This window comes from Salvelinus alpinus, chromosome 1, assembly GCF_045679555.1.
Source record: "Salvelinus alpinus chromosome 1, SLU_Salpinus.1, whole genome shotgun sequence".
In the NCBI taxonomy this organism is placed as follows: Eukaryota; Metazoa; Chordata; class Actinopteri; order Salmoniformes; family Salmonidae; genus Salvelinus; species Salvelinus alpinus.
Genome location: NC_092086.1, coordinates 9,260,482 through 9,282,425, shown reverse-complemented (window position 1 = coordinate 9,282,425; position 21,944 = coordinate 9,260,482). Strand labels below are relative to the sequence as shown.

General features: G+C 42.5%; 2 protein-coding genes and 1 long non-coding RNA gene across 4 annotated transcripts in view; all 3 read left to right on the top strand.

The window, feature by feature from the left end:
* The window catches only part of LOC139569930 (uncharacterized), an 823,452-nt gene that overhangs the window by 107,696 nt on the left and 693,812 nt on the right, over window positions 1–21,944 (top strand). The window lies entirely within an intron of this gene.
* The window catches only part of LOC139539816 (NLR family CARD domain-containing protein 3-like), a 446,707-nt gene that overhangs the window by 117,008 nt on the left and 307,755 nt on the right, over window positions 1–21,944 (top strand). The gene's annotated exons all lie outside the window — the stretch shown is intronic.
* LOC139566526 (putative nuclease HARBI1) lies at window positions 12,457–15,821 on the top strand. 2 transcript variants are annotated; one of them, XR_011673398.1, is made up of 7 exons: window positions 12,457–13,483; window positions 13,574–13,635; window positions 13,718–13,804; window positions 13,892–14,175; window positions 14,255–14,943; window positions 15,225–15,336; window positions 15,431–15,821. XR_011673398.1 is itself a non-coding variant. In XM_071388143.1 (7 exons), the coding sequence occupies exons 5-7, from the start codon at window positions 14,875–14,877 to the stop codon at window positions 15,799–15,801; spliced, it is 552 nt and encodes a 183-aa protein (XP_071244244.1). In that variant the 5' UTR covers window positions 12,457–13,219; window positions 13,307–13,483; window positions 13,574–13,635; window positions 13,718–14,175; window positions 14,255–14,874; the 3' UTR covers window positions 15,802–15,821. The 2 variants fall into 2 exon arrangements, 1 of the variants encoding a protein (XP_071244244.1); XM_071388143.1 differs by having other exon boundaries at window positions 12,457–13,219; window positions 13,307–13,483; window positions 13,718–14,175.

Genomic DNA, 21,944 nt, shown 5'->3' with positions numbered 1-21,944 from the left:
AATCATGAATAATAATGAGTGAGAGAGTTACAGAGGCTACAACAAAACATGCTAACCTCTCACCATTACCAATAACAGAGACTACAACAAAACATGCTAACCTCTCACCATTACCAATAACAGAGACTACAACAAAACATGCTAACCTCTCACCATTACCAATAACAGAGGCTACAACAAAACATGCTAACCTCTCACCATTACCAATAACAGAGGCTACAACAAAACATGCTAACCTCTCACCATTACCAATAACAGAGGCTACAACAAAACATGCTAACCTCTCACCATTACCATTAACAGAGGCTACAACAAAACATGCTAACCTCTCACCATTACCAATAACAGAGACTACAACAAAACACGCTAACCTCTCACCATTACCAATAACAGAGGCTACAACAAAACATGCTAACCTCTCACCATTACCAATAAGAGAGGCGACAACAGAACATGCTAACCTCTCACCATTACCAATAACAGAGGCTACAACAAAATATGCTAACCTCTCACCATTACCAATAACAGAGGATACAACAAAACATTCTATCCTGTCACCTAATATGAAACATTGTATCTCAAATCCAAAATGCTGGAGCATAACACCACATTTAAAACTGTAAGCTTCACTGTCCAAACACATATGTTGTGGACTATATGTGTGTCTGGTAAACACATGTGGATCTGGTGAACAGTTAGTCATTGAGGGAACAGGTTTTTATTTTTTATATTATTTTATTTACATTTTTACTAACGACATGCCACTTTGAGTAAGGCCAGTGTGTCTATGTATGTGGATGACTCAACATGTCACTTTGAGTAAGGCCAGTGTGTCTATGTATGTAGATGACTCAACATGCCACTTTGAGTAAGGCCAGTGTGTCTATGTATGTAGATGACTCAACATGCCACTTTGAGTAAGGCCAGTGTGTCTATGTATGTGGATGACTCAACATGCCACTGGCTTTGAGTAAGGCCAGTGTGTCTATGTATGTGGATGACTCAACATGCCACTTTGAGTAAGGCCAGTGTGTCTATGTATGTGGATGACTCAACATGCCACTGGCTTTGAGTAAGGCCAGTGTGTCTATGTATGTGGATGACTCAACATGCCACTGGCTTTGAGTAAGGCCAGTGTGTCTATGTATGTGGATGACTCAACATGCCACTGGCTTTGAGTAAGGCCAGTGTGTCTATGTATGTAGATGACTCAACATGCCACTTTGAGTAAGGCCAGTGTGTCTATGTATGTAGATGACTCAACATGCCACTGGCTTTGAGTAAGGCCAGTGTGTCTATGTATGTGGATGACTCAACATGCCACTTTGAGTAAGACCAGTGTGTCTATGTATGTGGATGACTCAACATGCCACTTTGAGTAAGGCCAGTGTGTCTATGTATGTAGATGACTCAACATGCCACTTTGAGTAAGGCCAGTGTGTCTATGTATGTAGATGACTCAACATGCCACTTTGAGTAAGGCCAGTGTGTCTATGTATGTGGATGACTCAACATGCCACTTTGAGTAAGACCAGTGTGTCTATGTATGTGGATGACTCAACATGCCACTGGCTTTGAGTAAGGCCAGTGTGTCTATGTATGTAGATGACTCAACATGCCACTTTGAGTAAGGCCAGTGTGTCTATGTATGTGGATGACTCAACATGTCACTGGCTTTGAGTAAGGCCAGTGTGTCTATGTATGTGGATGACTCAACATGTCACTTTGAGTAAGGCCAGTGTGTCTATGTATGTAGATGACTCAACATGCCACTTTGAGTAAGGCCAGTGTGTCTATGTATGTGGATGACTCAACATGCCACTTTGAGTAAGACCAGTGTGTCTATGTATGTGGATGACTCAACATGCCACTGGCTTTGAGTAAGGCCAGTGTGTCTATGTATGTAGATGACTCAACATGCCACTGGCTTTGAGTAAGGCCAGTGTGTCTATGTATGTGGATGACTCAACATGTCACTGGCTTTGAGTAAGGCCAGTGTGTCTATGTATGTGGATGACTCAACATGTCACTGGCTTTGAGTAAGGCCAGTGTGTCTATGTATGTGGATGACTCAACATGCCACTGGCTTTGAGTAAGACCAGTGTGTCTATGTATGTAGATGACTCAACATGCCACTGGCTTTGAGTAAGGCCAGTGTGTCTATGTATGTGGATGACTCAACATGCCACTGGCTTTGAGTAAGGCCAGTGTGTCTATGTATGTGGATGACTCAACATGCCACTGGCTTTGAGTAAGGCCAGTGTGTCTATGTATGTAGATGACTCAACATGCCACTTTGAGTAAGGCCAGTGTGTCTATGTATGTGGATGACTCAACATGCCACTTTGAGTAAGGCCAGTGTGTCTATGTATGTGGATGACTCAACATGCCACTTTGAGTAAGGCCAGTGTGTCTATGTATGTAGATGACTCAACATGCCACTTTGAGTAAGGCCAGTGTGTCTATGTATGTAGATGACTCAACATGCCACTGGCTTTGAATAAGGCCAGTGTGTCTATGTATGTAGATGACTCAACATGCCACTTTGAGTAAGGCCAGTGTGTCTATGTATGTAGATGACTCAACATGCCACTTTGAGTAAGACCAGTGTGTCTATGTATGTGGATGACTCAACATGCCACTGGCTTTGAATAAGGCCAGTGTGTCTATGTATGTAGATGACTCAACATGCCAATTTGAGTAAGGCCAGTGTGTCTATGTATGTAGATGACTCAACATGCCACTTTGAGTAAGGCCAGTGTGTCTATGTATGTGGATGACTCAACATGCCACTTTGAGTAAGGCCAGTGTGTCTATGTATGTAGATGACTCAACATGCCACTTTGAGTAAGGCCAGTGTGTCTATGTATGTAGATGACTCAACATGCCACTTTGAGTAAGGCCAGTGTGTCTATGTATGTAGATGACTCAACATGCCACTTTGAGTAAGGCCAGTGTGTCTATGTATGTAGATGACTCAACATGCCACTTTGAGTAAGACCAGTGTGTCTATGTATGTAGATGACTCAACATGCCACTGGCTTTGAGTAAGGCCAGTGTGTCTAAGTATGTGGATGACTCAACATGCCACTTTGAGTAAGACCAGTGTGTCTATGTATGTAGATGACTCAACATGCCACTTTGAGTAAGGCCAGTGTGTCTATGTATGTGGATGACTCAACATGCCACTGGCTTTGAGTAAGGCCAGTGTGTCTATGTATGTGGATGACTCAACATGCCACTGGCTTTGAGTAAGACCAGTGTGTCTATGTATGTAGATGACTCAACATGCCACTGGCTTTGAGTATGGCCAGTGTGTCTATGTATGTAGATGACTCAACATGCCACTTTGAGTAAGGCCAGTGTGTCTATGTATGTGGATGACTCAACATGTCACTGGCTTTGAGTAAGGCCAGTGTGTCTATGTATGTGGATGACTCAACATGTCACTTTGAGTAAGGCCAGTGTGTCTATGTATGTAGATGACTCAACATGCCACTTTGAGTAAGGCCAGTGTGTCTATGTATGTGGATGACTCAACATGCCACTTTGAGTAAGACCAGTGTGTCTATGTATGTGGATGACTCAACATGCCACTGGCTTTGAGTAAGGCCAGTGTGTCTATGTATGTGGATGACTCAACATGTCACTGGATTTGAGTAAGGCCAGTGTGTCTATGTATGTGGATGACTCAACATGTCACTGGCTTTGAGTAAGGCCAGTGTGTCTATGTATGTGGATGACTCAACATGCCACTGGCTTTGAGTAAGACCAGTGTGTCTATGTATGTGGATGACTCAACATGCCACTGGCTTTGAGTAAGGCCAGTGTGTCTATGTATGTGGATGACTCAACATGTCACTGGCTTTGAGTAAGACCAGTGTGTCTATGTATGTGGATGACTCAACATGTCACTGGCTTTGAGTAAGACCAGTGTGTCTATGTATGTAGATGACTCAACATGCCACTGGCTTTGAGTAAGGCCAGTGTGTCTATGTATGTAGAAGACTCAACATGCCACTGGCTTTGAGTAAGGCCAGTGTGTCTATGTATGTGGATGACTCAACATGTCACTGGCTTTGAGTAAGGCCAGTGTGTCTATGTATGTAGATGACTCAACATGCCACTTTGAGAAAGGCCAGTGTGTCTATGTATGTAGATGACTCAACATGCCACTGGCTTTGAGTAAGGCCAGTGTGTCTATGTATGTGGATGACTCAACATGTCACTGGCTTTGAGTAAGGCCAGTGTGTCTATATATGTGGATGACTCAACATGTCACTGGCTTTGAGTAAGACCAGTGTGTCTATGTATGTGGATGACTCAACATGCCACTGGCTTTGAATAAGGCCAGTGTGTCTATGTATGTAGATGACTCAACATGCCACTTTGAGTAAGGCCAGAGTGTCTATGTATGTAGATGACTCAACATGCCACTTTGAGTAAGGCCAGTGTGTCTATGTATGTAGATGACTCAACATGCCACTTTGAGTAAGGCCAGTGTGTCTATGTATGTGGATGACTCAACATGCCACTGGCTTTGAGTAAGACCAGTGTGTCTATGTATGTGGATGACTCAACATGCCACTGGCTTTGAGTAAGGCCAGATTGTCTATGTATGTAGATGACTCAACATGCCACTTTGAGTAAGGCCAGTGTGTCTATGTATGTAGATGACTCAACATGCCACTGGCTTTGAGTAAGACCAGTGTGTCTATGTATGTGGATGACTCAACATGCCACTGGCTTTGAGTAAGACCAGTGTGTCTATGTATGTAGATGACTCAACATGCAACTGGCTTTGAGTAAGACCAGTGTGTCTATGTATGTGGATGACTCAACATGTCACTGGCTTTGAGTAAGGCCAGTGTGTCTATGTATGTGGATGACTCAACATGTCACTGGCTTTGAGTAAGGCCAGTGTGTCTATGTATGTGGATGACTCAACATGTCACTGGCTTTGAGTAAGACCAGTGTGTCTATGTATGTGGATGACTCAACATGCCACTGGCTTTGAGTAAGGCCAGTGTGTCTATGTATGTAGATGACTCAACATGCCACTTTGAGTAAGGCCAGTGTGTCTATGTATGTGGATGACTCAACATGCCACTTTGAGTAAGGCCAGTGTGTCTATGTATGTAGATGACTCAACATGCCACTTTGAGTAAGGCCAGTGTGTCTATGTATGTAGATGACTCAACATGCCACTTTGAGTAAGGCCAGTGTGTCTATGTATGTAGATGACTCAACATGCCACTTTGAGTAAGGCCAGTGTGTCTATGTATGTGGATGACTCAACATGCCACTTTGAGTAAGGCCAGTGTGTCTATGTATGTAGATGACTCAACATGCCACTTTGAGTAAGGCCAGTGTGTCTATGTATGTAGATGACTCAACATGCCACTTTGAGTAAGGCCAGTGTGTCTATGTATGTAGATGACTCAACATGCCACTGGCTTTGAGTAAGGCCAGTGTGTCTATGTATGTGGATGACTCAACATGCCACTGGCTTTGAGTAAGACCAGTGTGTCTATGTATGTGGATGACTCAACATGCCACTGGCTTTGAGTAAGGCCAGTGTGTCTATGTATGTGGATGACTCAACATGCCACTGGCTTTGAGTAAGGCCAGTGTGTCTATGTATGTGGATGACTCAACATGCCACTGGCTTTGAGTAAGGCCAGTGTGTCTATGTATGTGGATGACTCAACATGCCACTTTGAGTAAGACCAGTGTGTCTATGTATGTAGATGACTCAACATGCCACTGGCTTTGAGTAAGGCCAGTGTGTCTATGTATGTGGATGACTCAACATGTCACTGGCTTTGAGTAAGGCCAGTGTGTCTATGTATGTGGATGACTCAACATGCCACTTTGATTAAGACCAGTGTGTCTATGTATGTAGATGACTCAACATGCCACTTTGAGTAAGGCCAGTGTGTCTATGTATGTGGATGACTCAACATGCCACTTTGAGTAAGGCCAGTGTGTCTATGTATGTGGATGACTCAACATGCCACTTTGAGTAAGACCAGTGTGTCTATGTATGTGGATGACTCAACATGTCACTGGCTTTGAGTAAGACCAGTGTGTCTATGTATGTGGATGACTCAACATGCCACTTTGAGTAAGGCCAGTGTGTCTATGTATGTAAATGACTCAACATGCCACTTTGAGTAAGACCAGTGTGTCTATGTATGTGGATGACTCAACACGCCACTTTGAGTAAGGCCAGTGTGTCTATGTATGTGGATGACTCAACATGCCACTTTGAGTAAGACCAGTGTGTCTATGTATGTAGATGACTCAACATGTCACTGGCTTTGAGTAAGGCCAGTGTGTCTATGTATGTAGATGACTCAACATGTCACTGGCTTTGAGTAAGGCCAGTGTGTCTATGTATGTGGATGACTCAACATGTCACTGGCTTTGAGTAAGGCCAGTGTGTCTATGTATGTAGATGACTCAACATGTCACTGGCTTTGAGTAAGGCCAGTGTGTCTATGTATGTGGATGACTCAACATGCCACTTTGAGTAAGACCAGTGTGTCTATGTATGTAGATGACTCAACACGCCACTGGCTTTGAGTAAGGCCAGTGTGTCTATGTATGTAGATGACTCAACATGCCACTTTGAGTAAGGCCAGTGTGTCTATGTATGTAGATGACTCAACATGCCACTTTGAGTAAGGCCAGTGTGTCTATGTATGTGGATGACTCAACACGCCACTTTGAGTAAGGCCAGTGTGTCTATGTATGTAGATGACTCAACATGCCACTGGCTTTGAGTAAGACCAGTGTGTCTATGTATGTAGATTACTCAACATGTCACTTTGAGTAAGACCAGTGTGTCTATGTATGTGGATGACTCAACATGCCACTTTGAGTAAGACCAGTGTGTCTATGTATGTAGATGACTCAACATGCCACTGGCTTTGAGTAAGACCAGTGTGTCTATGTATGTAGATGACTCGACATGCCACTTTGAGTAAGGCCAGTGTGTCTATGTATGTGGATGACTCAACATGCCACTTTGAGTAAGACCAGTGTGTCTATGTATGTGGATGACTCAACATGCCACTTTGAGTAAGGCCAGAGTGTCTATGTATGTAGATGACTCAACATGTCACTGGCTTTGAGTAAGGCCAGTGTGTCTATGTATGTAGATGACTCAACATGCCACTTTGAGTAAGGCCAGTGTGTCTATGTATGTGGATGACTCAACATGCCACTGGCTTTGAGTAAGGCCAGTGTGTCTAAGTATGTGGATGACTCAACATGCCACTTTGAGTAAGACCAGTGTGTCTATGTATGTAGATGACTCAACATGCCACTTTGAGTAAGACCAGTGTGTCTATGTATGTAGATGACTCAACATGCCACTTTGAGTAAGGCCAGTGTGTCCATGTATGTGGATGACTCAACATGCCACTGGCTTTGAGTAAGGCCAGTGTGTCTATGTATGTGGATGACTCAACATGCCACTGGCTTTGAGTAAGACCAGTGTGTCTATGTATGTAGATGACTCAACATGCCACTGGCTTTGAGTAAGGCCAGTGTGTCTATGTATGTAGATGACTCAACATGCCACTTTGAGTAAGGCCAGTGTGTCTATGTATGTGGATGACTCAACATGTCACTGGCTTTGAGTAAGGCCAGTGTGTCTATGTATGTGGATGACTCAACATGTCACTTTGAGTAAGGCCAGTGTGTCTATGTATGTAGATGACTCAACATGCCACTTTGAGTAAGGCCAGTGTGTCTATGTATGTGGATGACTCAACATGCCACTTTGAGTAAGACCAGTGTGTCTATGTATGTGGATGACTCAACATGCCACTGGCTTTGAGTAAGGCCAGTGTGTCTATGTATGTGGATGACTCAACATGTCACTGGATTTGAGTAAGGCCAGTGTGTCTATGTATGTGGATGACTCAACATGCCACTGGCTTTGAGTAAGGCCAGTGTGTCTATGTATGTAGATGACTCAACATGCCACTGGCTTTGAGTAAGACCAGTGTGTCTATGTATGTGGATGACTCAACATGCCACTGGCTTTGAGTAAGGCCAGTGTGTCTATGTATGTGGATGACTCAACATGTCACTGGCTTTGAGTAAGACCAGTGTGTCTATGTATGTGGATGACTCAACATGTCACTGGCTTTGAGTAAGACCAGTGTGTCTATGTATGTAGATGACTCAACATGCCACTGGCTTTGAGTAAGGCCAGTGTGTCTATGTATGTAGAAGACTCAACATGCCACTGGCTTTGAGTAAGGCCAGTGTGTCTATGTATGTGGATGACTCAACATGTCACTGGCTTTGAGTAAGGCCAGTGTGTCTATGTATGTAGATGACTCAACATGCCACTTTGAGAAAGGCCAGTGTGTCTATGTATGTAGATGACTCAACATGCCACTGGCTTTGAGTAAGGCCAGTGTGTCTATGTATGTGGATGACTCAACATGTCACTGGCTTTGAGTAAGGCCAGTGTGTCTATATATGTGGATGACTCAACATGTCACTGGCTTTGAGTAAGACCAGTGTGTCTATGTATGTGGATGACTCAACATGCCACTGGCTTTGAATAAGGCCAGTGTGTCTATGTATGTAGATGACTCAACATGCCACTTTGAGTAAGGCCAGAGTGTCTATGTATGTAGATGACTCAACATGCCACTTTGAGTAAGGCCAGTGTGTCTATGTATGTAGATGACTCAACATGCCACTTTGAGTAAGGCCAGTGTGTCTATGTATGTGGATGACTCAACATGCCACTGGCTTTGAGTAAGACCAGTGTGTCTATGTATGTGGATGACTCAACATGCCACTGGCTTTGAGTAAGGCCAGATTGTCTATGTATGTAGATGACTCAACATGCCACTTTGAGTAAGGCCAGTGTGTCTATGTATGTAGATGACTCAACATGCCACTGGCTTTGAGTAAGACCAGTGTGTCTATGTATGTGGATGACTCAACATGCCACTGGCTTTGAGTAAGACCAGTGTGTCTATGTATGTAGATGACTCAACATGCAACTGGCTTTGAGTAAGACCAGTGTGTCTATGTATGTGGATGACTCAACATGTCACTGGCTTTGAGTAAGGCCAGTGTGTCTATGTATGTGGATGACTCAACATGTCACTGGCTTTGAGTAAGGCCAGTGTGTCTATGTATGTGGATGACTCAACATGTCACTGGCTTTGAGTAAGACCAGTGTGTCTATGTATGTGGATGACTCAACATGCCACTGGCTTTGAGTAAGGCCAGTGTGTCTATGTATGTAGATGACTCAACATGCCACTTTGAGTAAGGCCAGTGTGTCTATGTATGTGGATGACTCAACATGCCACTTTGAGTAAGGCCAGTGTGTCTATGTATGTAGATGACTCAACATGCCACTTTGAGTAAGGCCAGTGTGTCTATGTATGTAGATGACTCAACATGCCACTTTGAGTAAGGCCAGTGTGTCTATGTATGTAGATGACTCAACATGCCACTTTGAGTAAGGCCAGTGTGTCTATGTATGTGGATGACTCAACATGCCACTTTGAGTAAGGCCAGTGTGTCTATGTATGTAGATGACTCAACATGCCACTTTGAGTAAGGCCAGTGTGTCTATGTATGTAGATGACTCAACATGCCACTTTGAGTAAGGCCAGTGTGTCTATGTATGTAGATGACTCAACATGCCACTGGCTTTGAGTAAGGCCAGTGTGTCTATGTATGTGGATGACTCAACATGCCACTGGCTTTGAGTAAGACCAGTGTGTCTATGTATGTGGATGACTCAACATGCCACTGGCTTTGAGTAAGGCCAGTGTGTCTATGTATGTGGATGACTCAACATGCCACTGGCTTTGAGTAAGGCCAGTGTGTCTATGTATGTGGATGACTCAACATGCCACTGGCTTTGAGTAAGGCCAGTGTGTCTATGTATGTGGATGACTCAACATGCCACTTTGAGTAAGACCAGTGTGTCTATGTATGTAGATGACTCAACATGCCACTGGCTTTGAGTAAGGCCAGTGTGTCTATGTATGTGGATGACTCAACATGTCACTGGCTTTGAGTAAGGCCAGTGTGTCTATGTATGTGGATGACTCAACATGCCACTTTGAGTAAGACCAGTGTGTCTATGTATGTAGATGACTCAACATGCCACTTTGAGTAAGGCCAGTGTGTCTATGTATGTGGATGACTCAACATGCCACTTTGAGTAAGGCCAGTGTGTCTATGTATGTGGATGACTCAACATGCCACTTTGAGTAAGACCAGTGTGTCTATGTATGTGGATGACTCAACATGTCACTGGCTTTGAGTAAGGCCAGTGTGTCTATGTATGTGGATGACTCAACATGCCACTTTGAGTAAGGCCAGTGTGTCTATGTATGTAGATGACTCAACATGCCACTTTGAGTAAGACCAGTGTGTCTATGTATGTGGATGACTCAACATGCCACTTTGAGTAAGGCCAGTGTGTCTATGTATGTGGATGACTCAACATGCCACTTTGAGTAAGACCAGTGTGTCTATGTATGTAGATGACTCAACATGTCACTGGCTTTGAGTAAGGCCAGTGTGTCTATGTATGTAGATGACTCAACATGTCACTGGCTTTGAGTAAGGCCAGTGTGTCTATGTATGTGGATGACTCAACATGTCACTGGCTTTGAGTAAGGCCAGTGTGTCTATGTATGTAGATGACTCAACATGTCACTGGCTTTGAGTAAGGCCAGTGTGTCTATGTATGTGGATGACTCAACATGCCACTTTTGAGTAAGACCAGTGTGTCTATGTATGTAGATGACTCAACACGCCACTGGCTTTGAGTAAGGCCAGTGTGTCTATGTATGTAGATGACTCAACATGCCACTTTGAGTAAGGCCAGTGTGTCTATGTATGTAGATGACTCAACATGCCACTTTGAGTAAGGCCAGTGTGTCTATGTATGTGGATGACTCAACACGCCACTTTGAGTAAGGCCAGTGTGTCTATGTATGTAGATGACTCAACATGCCACTGGCTTTGAGTAAGACCAGTGTGTCTATGTATGTAGATGACTCAACATGTCACTTTGAGTAAGACCAGTGTGTCTATGTATGTAGATGACTCAACATGCCACTGGCTTTGAGTAAGACCAGTGTGTCTATGTATGTAGATGACTCAACATGCCACTTTGAGTAAGGCCAGTGTGTCTATGTATGTGGATGACTCAACATGCCACTTTGAGTAAGACCAGTGTGTCTATGTATGTGGATGACTCAACATGCCACTTTGAGTAAGGCCAGAGTGTCTATGTATGTAGATGACTCAACATGTCACTGGCTTTGAGTAAGGCCAGTGTGTCTATGTATGTAGATGACTCAACATGCCACTTTGAGTAAGGCCAGTGTGTCTATGTATGTGGATGACTCAACATGCCACTGGCTTTGAGTAAGGCCAGTGTGTCTATGTATGTGGATGACTCAACACGTCAGCGACTGAAATGACTGCAACACTTAACCTCTCATAATGTCTGGAACAGAGTGAATGAAATGGAACACATGGAAACCACGTGTTTGATACCATTCCACTTATTCCCCTCCAGCCATTACAAGCCTCTCCTCCACAATTAACAAAGAGCTGCAGTTAGTTTCAGAGTGGGTGGCAAGGAATAAGTTAGCCCTAAATATTTCAAAAACTAAAAGCATTGTATTTGGGACAAATCACTCACTAAAACTTAAACCTCAATTAAATCTTGTAATAAATCATGTGGAAATTGAGCAAGTTGAGATGACTAAACTGCTTGAAGTAACCCTGGATTGTAAACTGTCATGGTCAAAACATATTGATACAACAGTAGCTAAGATGGGGAGAAGTCTGTCCATAATAAAGCACTGCTCTGCCTTCTTAACAACACTATCAACAAGGCAGGTCCTACAGGCCCTAGTTTCTACCTTCTTAACAACACTATTAACAAGGCAGGTCCTACAGGCCCTAGCTTCTACCTTCTTAACAACACTATCAACAAGGCAGGTCCTACAGGCCCTAGCTTCTACCTTCTACTTCTTGAGGATAGGGTGCAGAGTTTTCACTTTGGGAAAAATAGCGTGCGCAATTTCAACTTCGTGCTACTCATCCCCAGAATATAAGATATGCATATTATTAGTAGATTTGGATAGAAAACACTCTGAAGTTTCTAAAACTGTTTGATTCATATCTGTAAGTATAACAGAACTTATATAGCAGTCAAAACCCTGAGGACTAACTTTTTTATTGTTAATTTCCTGTATGTTCAATGGGTTTTCATGGGCACACCAGAATTCTAATTACTATCCACGCAGTTTCTACTGCTTCCACTGGATGTCGCCATTGTATGGAAAAAGGTTAAGGTTTTTCCTTAGTGAACTGAGAAAGATATTGACCCGGAAGTGGAGTGACGTCGTTTGTTTATGTTTGAGAGTTGAGCAGGGGCCTGTTGCACAAAAGTAGAATTAAGACATCCGGGATAAATGACTCAGCTGAGCTCAATGAAGCCAAAACATGTGCGTCCAGGCTTAATTGGTTGCACAAAGACCAAGCCAGGATGAGCAGACACGGATTCATTAAGCCAGGTGAAACCAATCCTGGATAGGTGCGCGCTCACGGCTCACTCAAATAGACCCCGCCACAGATCACAGATTAACTGATTTACCATGGCAACTAGAGCCGCGTACTTTTCACCGTCGGAAGCACAAATCCTCATGGAGGTATACGAGGAGGTAAAATATATAATTAAGAAGAAAGGCAACACCGCCACAGTGATAAAGCAAAGAGAAAAAGCGTGGCAAAGTATTGCAGACCGCCTGAATGCGTAAGTAGTGCACAATTACACACTCACCGCTCCGCTGAAACATCACAATTACAATTCAAATATTTAATTCACATCTCCAAAAATGCAGTTGTACTGTAATTATGAAACGGTTAAATTTTTAATTGAAATGCACTGCAGATATGAGTGAAATTGTGTAAAGTAACTCCATCACACTGTATAAAGCTATGATACATTTTTTGATATTTTTACTGAAAACAAGACAAAAATACCAAGTAATTTTTTGCAGTGTGACTCCATTAAATGTGTGTGTGTGTGTGTGTGTGTGTGTGTGTGTGTGTGTGTGTGTGTGTAGATTAAACATGAACGGGCCAAAACGGACATGGCAGCAGGTCAAAATCAAATACAAGAACATTCTGCAGAATGGTATGGTCCCTGACTAATATTTAACAAAGCACAAGCATATATTGTACCCAGAAGGTGCCTGCTCACACATTGTCTGTACTGTTTTAGCAGTGAAAAAGAATACCCACAGACAAGGCACGGGTGGTGGGTCACCAAAGGCTGACCTTACCCCAGCAGAGGACATGGCCTTGGAGCTAAATAAAGGCAGGCCCGTCTTAGAGGGGATCCCTGGGGGGAAAGAGACGAGCATAGGTTCCTCCCAAGATGCCACCCGCTTCATTCAAGGTATGTCCTTCCATCTCTACATGGGATACAACCACATTCATATTGAATCAATTTGGACTGTCTGACTTTGGTTTACCTATTGCCTTGCAGTGTCTGGCAGCACTGTGTTCCTGTTAGAGCCACCAGCACAAGCACCAGACGATGCTGATCCAGTGAGTACTCCATCAAAGGCATACTGTAGGCCTGGCATGTCTTGTCTACTAGCTTCAATATGAATCCGATTAAATGTGATAGGGTGAAGGCCCCAGTGCAGCAGCAACAGCACATGATGGAGACGATGATGAGGAGGAGACCATCTCTCTGGATTCCAGAAGGCATGAGGTATCATGTTAAGACTGTGAAAGTACTATTTACTCTACAATGGTGAGGAGTCCTCATCAAAATCAAAAAATCTAATTTATTTTACAGGACCCAGATGCTATACAGTGGGAAAACCAGCCTGGCAACATAGTGCGTATTAATAAAAGGACACCACATCCTGCCAAATTCCAGCTGCGCTAATTGTATTGTGTTCACAGAGCTCACAAGCTATCAGAAGGTTGTATGGCAACCACCTCCGGCGCCAAATAGAACTGGCAGACATAGACATTCAGTACAAGAAGAAAAAGATGGAAAATCTTGCACTGGAGTCCGAAATAAAAAAGAGGACAATTAGGAAACTGGACCTTGAAATAAAAAAACTTGAGAGGGAGGTGAGATATGCCTTCAATGTACACTGTATGCTAACTGTAACACAAATGTATTAATCATTATTTTTCTTTCCTCCCCCAGCTCCAAGAAGATGACACAGCTCAAAATAAAAATTAGGTATATTCTCGTAAAGTCAAGTGAGCCATGACATATGAGCTCTTATTGTGAGCACACAGGACGGTGGCATCTTTCTAAGGTTTTTTTTATTTTCCCAGCAATCAGTACAACCAAGTCATCGTTATAAGGCATCGCCCTCTTTTGCCCACCCCCCCAGCACCAGGTGTGGCCACTAGCCTATATGAAGGCCCAAAATTGTGTGTTCCTTTCTGCTCTGACAATGGCATGCCCATTCGTGCGAGATGTGGTGGATGAAGAAGCACTTGTGCTGAGGAGAGCCTTCAGGCGAGAAAGGGTCTTCAGGGACCGGTTGGACCCACTGGCCTTCCCTGATGACCATCTATATGAAAGATACAGGTTTTCTGCAGATGGCATCAGGTATCTATGCAGACTACTGGGTCCCAGGATTAAGCACCGCACTGCACGGAGCCATGCACTGAGTGTGGAGCAAATGGTTTGTGTGGCCTTGCGCTTTTTTGCTAGTGGAGCCTTCCTGTACTCAGTGGGGGATGCAGAACAGCTGAACAAGGCCACAATTTGCCGCACAATAAGGAGTGTGTGTCTGGCTATCAAAGCATTAGCAGATGTCTTCATCTCCTTCCCTGGCCACAGAAGACTCTGTGACATCAAAGAGGAGTTCTATAGGATTGCAGGTAAGTGGATCTACAAATTACAGGACAACTGTTAACACATAGTAGGATACTCATTACTTTGTGTGACAGGTTTCCCCAATGTCATTGGTGCAGTGGACTGCACACACATAAGGATAAAAGCCCCCTCAGGTGCCCATGAGGCCGATTTTGTGAATAGGAAATCCTTTCACAGCATTAATGTTCAGGTGAACATAACTTTTTGATATTGTCCATTGACGAACACTCTGCATTGCCAGTGATGTGCATTGATTGGTGTAATATTCCTCATCTTATGATTTCAGATGGTCTGCAATGCTGACTGTGTGATCAGCAATGTTGTGGCAAAATGGCCTGGCTCAGTCCATGACTCCAGAATCTTTCGGGCCTCTGAAATCTATCAGTGCCTATCACAAGGTAAGCCACACAACCCCTATTTATAACCATCTTGGCTGTGTCAAGAATATCACTGTGTTTATGAGGTAGTAATGATGAGATTTTGTGTTGACAGGTGAATTCTCTGGTGTGTTGCTGGGAGACAGGGGGTATGGCTGCCAGCCTTTTCTCCTGACACCTTTCACAGACCCCCAGGAAGCACAGCAGGCCTACAACCATGCCCATGCCAGGACCAGGGCCAGAGTTGAAATGACCTTTGGCCTCCTGAAGGCACGCTTTCACTGCCTTCACAAATTAAGGGTCAGCCCTGTTAGGGCATGTGATATTACTGTGGCTTGTGCTGTCCTCCACAATGTGGCCTGCCTGAGGAAGGAGAGGGCCCCCAGAGTGCCACCAGCCATGGACTGGGACAATCCGGCAATCTTCCCTGATGACGACAGTGGTCGGCTGCTGAGGGACCAATATGTGTTGAATTATTTTAGTTAGTATGTGTGCTTTCAATTTTGGTTAACCTTTTGTCAATAGGGGGAGCTGTTAGCATTATTTTTTTTTTTACATTTCCAAATTAAACTGCCTCGTACTCAATTCTTGATCGTACAATATGCATATTATTGTTATTATTGGATAGAAAACAGTCTATAGTTTCTATAGGAGTTGAAATTTTGTCTCTGAGTGGTACAGAACAATTTCTACAGCACTTTTCATGACAGGGTTCAGATTTCAGAAATTTTTACCTCTGATCTGGGGTCTGTTTTTAAGGCGACAGTGAATGCTATGAAGAAACCGACACTGCCTACGTCTTCCTCTGGGTGTCTGTACGTCATCACGTTTTCAATGAAGTCGATGGGATATTCCCAGCCATTATAAAAGCCCAAAATGTACAGAGACCCCCCTTTCTCAACGTGCGCCTCAAGCGTGAAGGCCATCGGACCTGCCTCGTTCCAAATCGTTTTCTAACCAGCAGTATTTCTCCGGTCATGTTTTCAGTCGTTATAGTTGTTAAAAACATCATAAGGTAGTGAATTTTAACCGTTTTATAGCAATTTATATCCGTTTAGTGCGATTCTGAGGAATTTATTTGTCGTGCACTTTCTAGCTTTGGGAACGTTTCGCGGTCTCGGTCGTTGTTAGTGGACATTTCGAAGGACAGAGGACATCTATCGACCAAAAGACGTTTATAACATAGAAAGGATACATTGCCCAAGAATATGATGGAAGATCAGCTCAAAGTAAGCAATATTTAATATGATAAACCGTGTTTCTGTCGAAATATTTTAAACGTATATATCGCCATTTTGTTTGGTATAGCTTCACTTGGCCAACCCTGTATTGAAAAGTAAGGATAATTTTAAAAATGTAAATCAGCGGTTGCATTAAGAACTAATTTGTCTTTCGATTCCTGTCAACCCTGTATTTTTTAGTCAAGTATATGATTAGCTTTTAATTAAACTAGATCACTCTGATAGATGACGTCAGACATATTGAGGCTTGATTTCCTAGTATTTTCATTGTGTAACCACGGTTTTGTATGGCTAAATATGCACCTTTTCGAACAAACTGTATATGTATGTTGTAAAATGATGTTACAGGAGTGTCATCGGAAGAATTCTGAGAAGGTTAGTGAAAAAATTAATATCTTTTGGCGGTGGTTACGTTATAGCGCTCTTTGGCTGGAATCGATGCTCTGGTAACGTTGGAACATGTAGTATGCTAACTTATCGATTTATTGTGTTTTCGCTGAAAAACGCTTAGAAAATCTGAAATATGGTCTGAAATCACAAGAACTGGGTCTTTCCATTGCTATGCTTTGTCTATTTTTATGAAATGTTTTATGATGAGTAAATTGGTCATACACGTTGCTCTATCTAGTAATTCTAGTGGATTTGTGATGGTCGGTGCAATTGTAAACTGTGATTTCTACCTGAAATATGCACTTTTTTCTAACAAAAACTATCCTATACCATGAATATGTTATCAGACTGTCATCTGATGGTTTTTTTTATAGGTTATTGGCTATCAATATCTTAGTTGAGCCGAATTGGTGATAGCACCTGAAGGAGTAAGAAACTGATGGAGTTAGAATAGTGGTGTATTTTGCTAACGTGTTTAGCTAATAGATTTACATATTTTGTCTTCCCTGTAAAACATTTTAAAAATCTGAAATGGTGGCTTTATTCACAAGATCTGTATCTTTCATCTGGTGTCTTGGACTTGTGATTTAATGATATTTAGATGCTACTATCTACTTCTGAAGCTATGCTATCTATGCTAATCAGTGTGTGGGGGGTGGGGGGTGCTCCCGGATCCGGGTTTCTGAGGCAGTAAAAGTTAAATATGTCCTGCGGTGGCAGAGGAATTTGAGTTTTTTTGGGTTCGTTTTTTGACGAATTTGGCCTCTTATGATGTTTGTGCGGTATACTGTGTGTAATACAAGGCTGCAGGGAGGCTACTGCATCCATTCATTTGTCTGTTCAGTTGATGTGTATGGATTTGTCCTGCATTTATTTTAGTGTGCAGACATGCAGGGTGTGTTATATACAGACCTTTGAATGTGTATGTATCATTTTGTATAATATGCTTGGATTCTGTGCTTTCCATCTTGTAGAGTCACTGTGACTTCAGTTTCGAAAGGAGCTGATGGTTTACCTGCTTTGTTTTGTCCTTATTCAATAAAGGAACATAATGTTACACATTGTGTTTTTATATTCATATGGAATGTGTATTTGTTTATATGACAGAGTACTAGGGCCACACTGAAGAAAAAGGATAAAGTCATACATTTATGAGGCTGGTTCTTTCTGCAGAAAAGCTACATATTGTTTTTACAGTTTTGATACTTATGACAATGTGATACTTAATATTCTGGCACATCAGCATGTCTTTGTTTATGAAACCATACTGAAGTACAATTTCACGAAATGCCCCACATCTGTCATTTTAACAACTGTCCTCCTTTAAAACAACTGGTTACAATATTATGACTTGTGTTTTTTTCCCCTCTGTGGCCCTAATATTCTATCATTTTATATATAGCCTTATAGTCTATGGGAAACTGTAAATTATCTAATGATAGCAACATCATCTAAAAATCATTTTTTATCCAAAATCATTGAAATTAATGATCACAAACGTTTAAATAATAACAGTGGGTCTAGTTATATGTGATAACAATGTATAGTGAGCAGTGAAATAACTATTGGTTTCCATTTGTGGTGACTGCTGACTGACATTAGGGATGAGATTAAATAGATCCTGGAATTTAGCCTGGTCTGGAGCAGGCTAGCTCCACAGAATAAATCTCCATGGTAATTTATACCATAACATATCCTCCTGCCCCCTATCCATTTTTAGTGCAACCGGATTACGGATCAATTGAGCCAGGATCACCAAGATATCCTGGCTTAATCCCTTATCCTAGTTTTGTGCAACAGGCCCCAAGACTTGAAAAGTACCGTGAGTTTGTTGTTATCCTGTATTGAAAACAGATTGACCCGTCTTCAATTTGATCGATTATTAACGTTTACAAATACCTTAAGTTGTATTACAAAAGTACTTTGAAATGTTTTGGCAAAGTTTAGAGGTAATTTTTTAGATATTTTGTCGTGATTTTGCGCAAATTGAACGCTATTTTTCCTGGTACAACGGCGCCAAATAAATGGACAATTTGGATATATATGGACGGAATTAATCGAACTAAAGGACCATTTGTGATGTTTATGGGACATATTGGAGTGCCAACAAAAGAAACTCGTCAAAGGTAATGCATGTTTTATATTTTATTTCTGCGTTTTGAGTAGCGCCGGCATGGTTGAAATTGTCAAAAAAGAGAGTGTAGCCTCTGTACTATCATCAGATAATAGCATCTTATGCTTTCGCCGAAAAGCCTTTTTGAAATCTGACATGTTGGCTGGATTCACAACGAGTGTAGCTTTAATTTGGTATCTTATATGTGTAATTTAATAAAGTTTGATTTTATAGATTTTTTTGGGAATCTGGCGCTCTACATTTTAACAGGCTGTTGGGACGCTAGCGTCCCACGATCCCAGAGAGGACACTATCAACAAGGCAGGTCCTGCTTCTACCTTCTTAATTAACAACACTGTTAACAAGGCAGGTCCTACAGGCCCTAGTTTCTACCTTCTTAACAACACTATCAACAAGGCAGGTCCTACAGGCCCTAGTTTCTACCTTCTTAACAACACTATCAACAAGGCAGGTCCTACAGGCCCTAGTTTCTACCTTCTTAACAACACTATCAACAAGGCAGGTCCTACAGGCCCTAGTTTCTACATTCTTAACAACACTATCAACAAGGCAGGTCCTACAGGCCCTAGTTTCTACCTTCTTAACAACACTATCAACAAGGCAGGTCCTACAGGCCCTAGTTTCTACATTCTTAACAACACTATCAACAAGGCAGGTCATAAAGGCCCTAGTTTCTACCTTCTTAACAACACTATCAACAAGGCAGGTCCTACAGGCCCTAGTTTCTACCTTCTTAACAACACTATCAACAAGGCAGGTCCTACAGGCCCTAGTTTCTACCTTCTTAACAACACTATCAACAAGGCAGGTCCTACAGGCCCTAGTTTCTACATTCTTAACAACACCATCAACAAGGCAGGTCCTACAGGCCCTAGTTTCTACCTTCTTAACAACACTATTAACAAGGCAGGTCCTACAGGCCCTAGTTTCTACCTTCTTAACAACACTATCAACAAGGCAGGTCCTACAGGCCCTAGTTTCTACCTTCTTAACAACACTATCAACAAGGCAGGTCCTACAGGCCCTAGTTTCTACATTCTTAACAACACCATCAACAAGGCAGGTCCTACAGGCCCTAGTTTCTACCTTCTTAACAACACTATTAACAAGGCAGGTCCTACAGGCCCTAGTCTCTACCTTCTTAACAACACTATCAACACGGCAGGTCCTACAGGCCCTAGTTTCTACCTTCTTAACAACACTATCAACAAGGCAGGTCCTACAGGCCCTAGTTTCTACCTTCTTAACAACACAATCAACAGGGCAGGTTCTAGAGGCCCTAGTTTCTACCTTCTTAACAACACTATCAACAAGGCAGGTCCTACAGGCCCTAGTTTCTACCTTCTTAACAGCACTATCAACAAGGCATGTCCTACAGGCCCTAGTTTCTACTTTCCTAACAACACTATCAACAAGGCAGGTCCTACAGGCCCTAGTTTCTACCTTCTTAACAACACTATCAACAAGGCAGGTCCTACAGGCCCTAGTTTCTACCTTCTTAACAACACTATCAACAAGGCAGGTCCTACAGGCCCTAGTTTCTACCTTCTTAACAACACTATCAACAAGGCAGGTCCTACCGGCCCTAGTTTCTACCTTCTTAACAACAGTATCAACAAGGCAGGTCCTACAGGCCCTAGTTTCTACCTTCTTAACAACACTATCAACAAAACAGATTGACCCGTCTTCAATTTGATCGATTATTAACGTTTACAAATACCTTAAGTTGTATTACAAAAGTACTTTGAAATGTTTTGGCAAAGTTTAGAGGTAATTTTTTAGATATTTTGTCGTGATTTTGCGCAAATTGAACGCTATTTTTCCTGGTACAACGGCGCCAAATAAATGGACAATTTGGATATATATGGACGGAATTAATCGAACTAAAGGACCATTTGTGATGTTTATGGGACATATTGGAGTGCCAACAAAAGAAACTCGTCAAAGGTAATGCATGTTTTATATTTTATTTCTGCGTTTTGAGTAGCGCCGGCATGGTTGAAATTGTCAAAAAAGAGAGTGTAGCCTCTGTACTATCATCAGATAATAGCATCTTATGCTTTCGCCGAAAAGCCTTTTTGAAATCTGACATGTTGGCTGGATTCACAACGAGTGTAGCTTTAATTTGGTATCTTATATGTGTAATTTAATAAAGTTTGATTTTATAGATTTTTTTGGGAATCTGGCGCTCTACATTTTAACAGGCTGTTGGGACGCTAGCGTCCCACGATCCCAGAGAGGACACTATCAACAAGGCAGGTCCTGCTTCTACCTTCTTAATTAACAACACTGTTAACAAGGCAGGTCCTACAGGCCCTAGTTTCTACCTTCTTAACAACACTATCAACAAGGCAGGTCCCACAGGCCCTAGTTTCTACCTTCTTAACAACACCATCAACAAGGCAGGTCCTACAGGCCCTAGTTTCTACCTTCTTAACAACACTATCAACAAGGCGGGTCCCACAGGCCCTAGTTTCTACCTTCTTAACAGCACTATCAACAAGGCAGGTCCTACAGGCCCTAGTTTCTACCTTCTTAACAACACTATCAACAAGGCAGGTCCTACAGGCCCTAGTTTCTACCTTCTTAACAACACTATCAACAAGGCAGGTCCTACAGGCCCTAGTTTCTACATTCTTAACAACACCATCAACAAGGCAGGTCCTACAGGCCCTAGTTCCTTCTTTCTTAACAACACTATCAACAAGGCAGGTCCTACAGGCCCTAGTTTCTACCTTCTTAACAACACTATCAACAAGGCAGGTCCTACAGGCCCTAGTTTCTACCTTCTTAACAACACTATCAACAAGGCAGGTCCTACAGGCCCTAGTTTCTACATTCTTAACAACACCATCAACAAGGCA

Coding starts and splice junctions, on each gene's coding strand:
- LOC139566526 (XM_071388143.1), top strand. CDS start 14,875: ATGTCTTCATCTCCTTCCCTGGCCACAGAAGACTCTGTGACATCAAAG. Junction 14,944..15,224: donor GGAGTTCTATAGGATTGCAG/GTAAGTGGATCT, acceptor TTATGATTTCAG/ATGGTCTGCAATGCTGACTG. Junction 15,337..15,430: donor CTATCAGTGCCTATCACAAG/GTAAGCCACACA, acceptor TTGTGTTGACAG/GTGAATTCTCTGGTGTGTTG.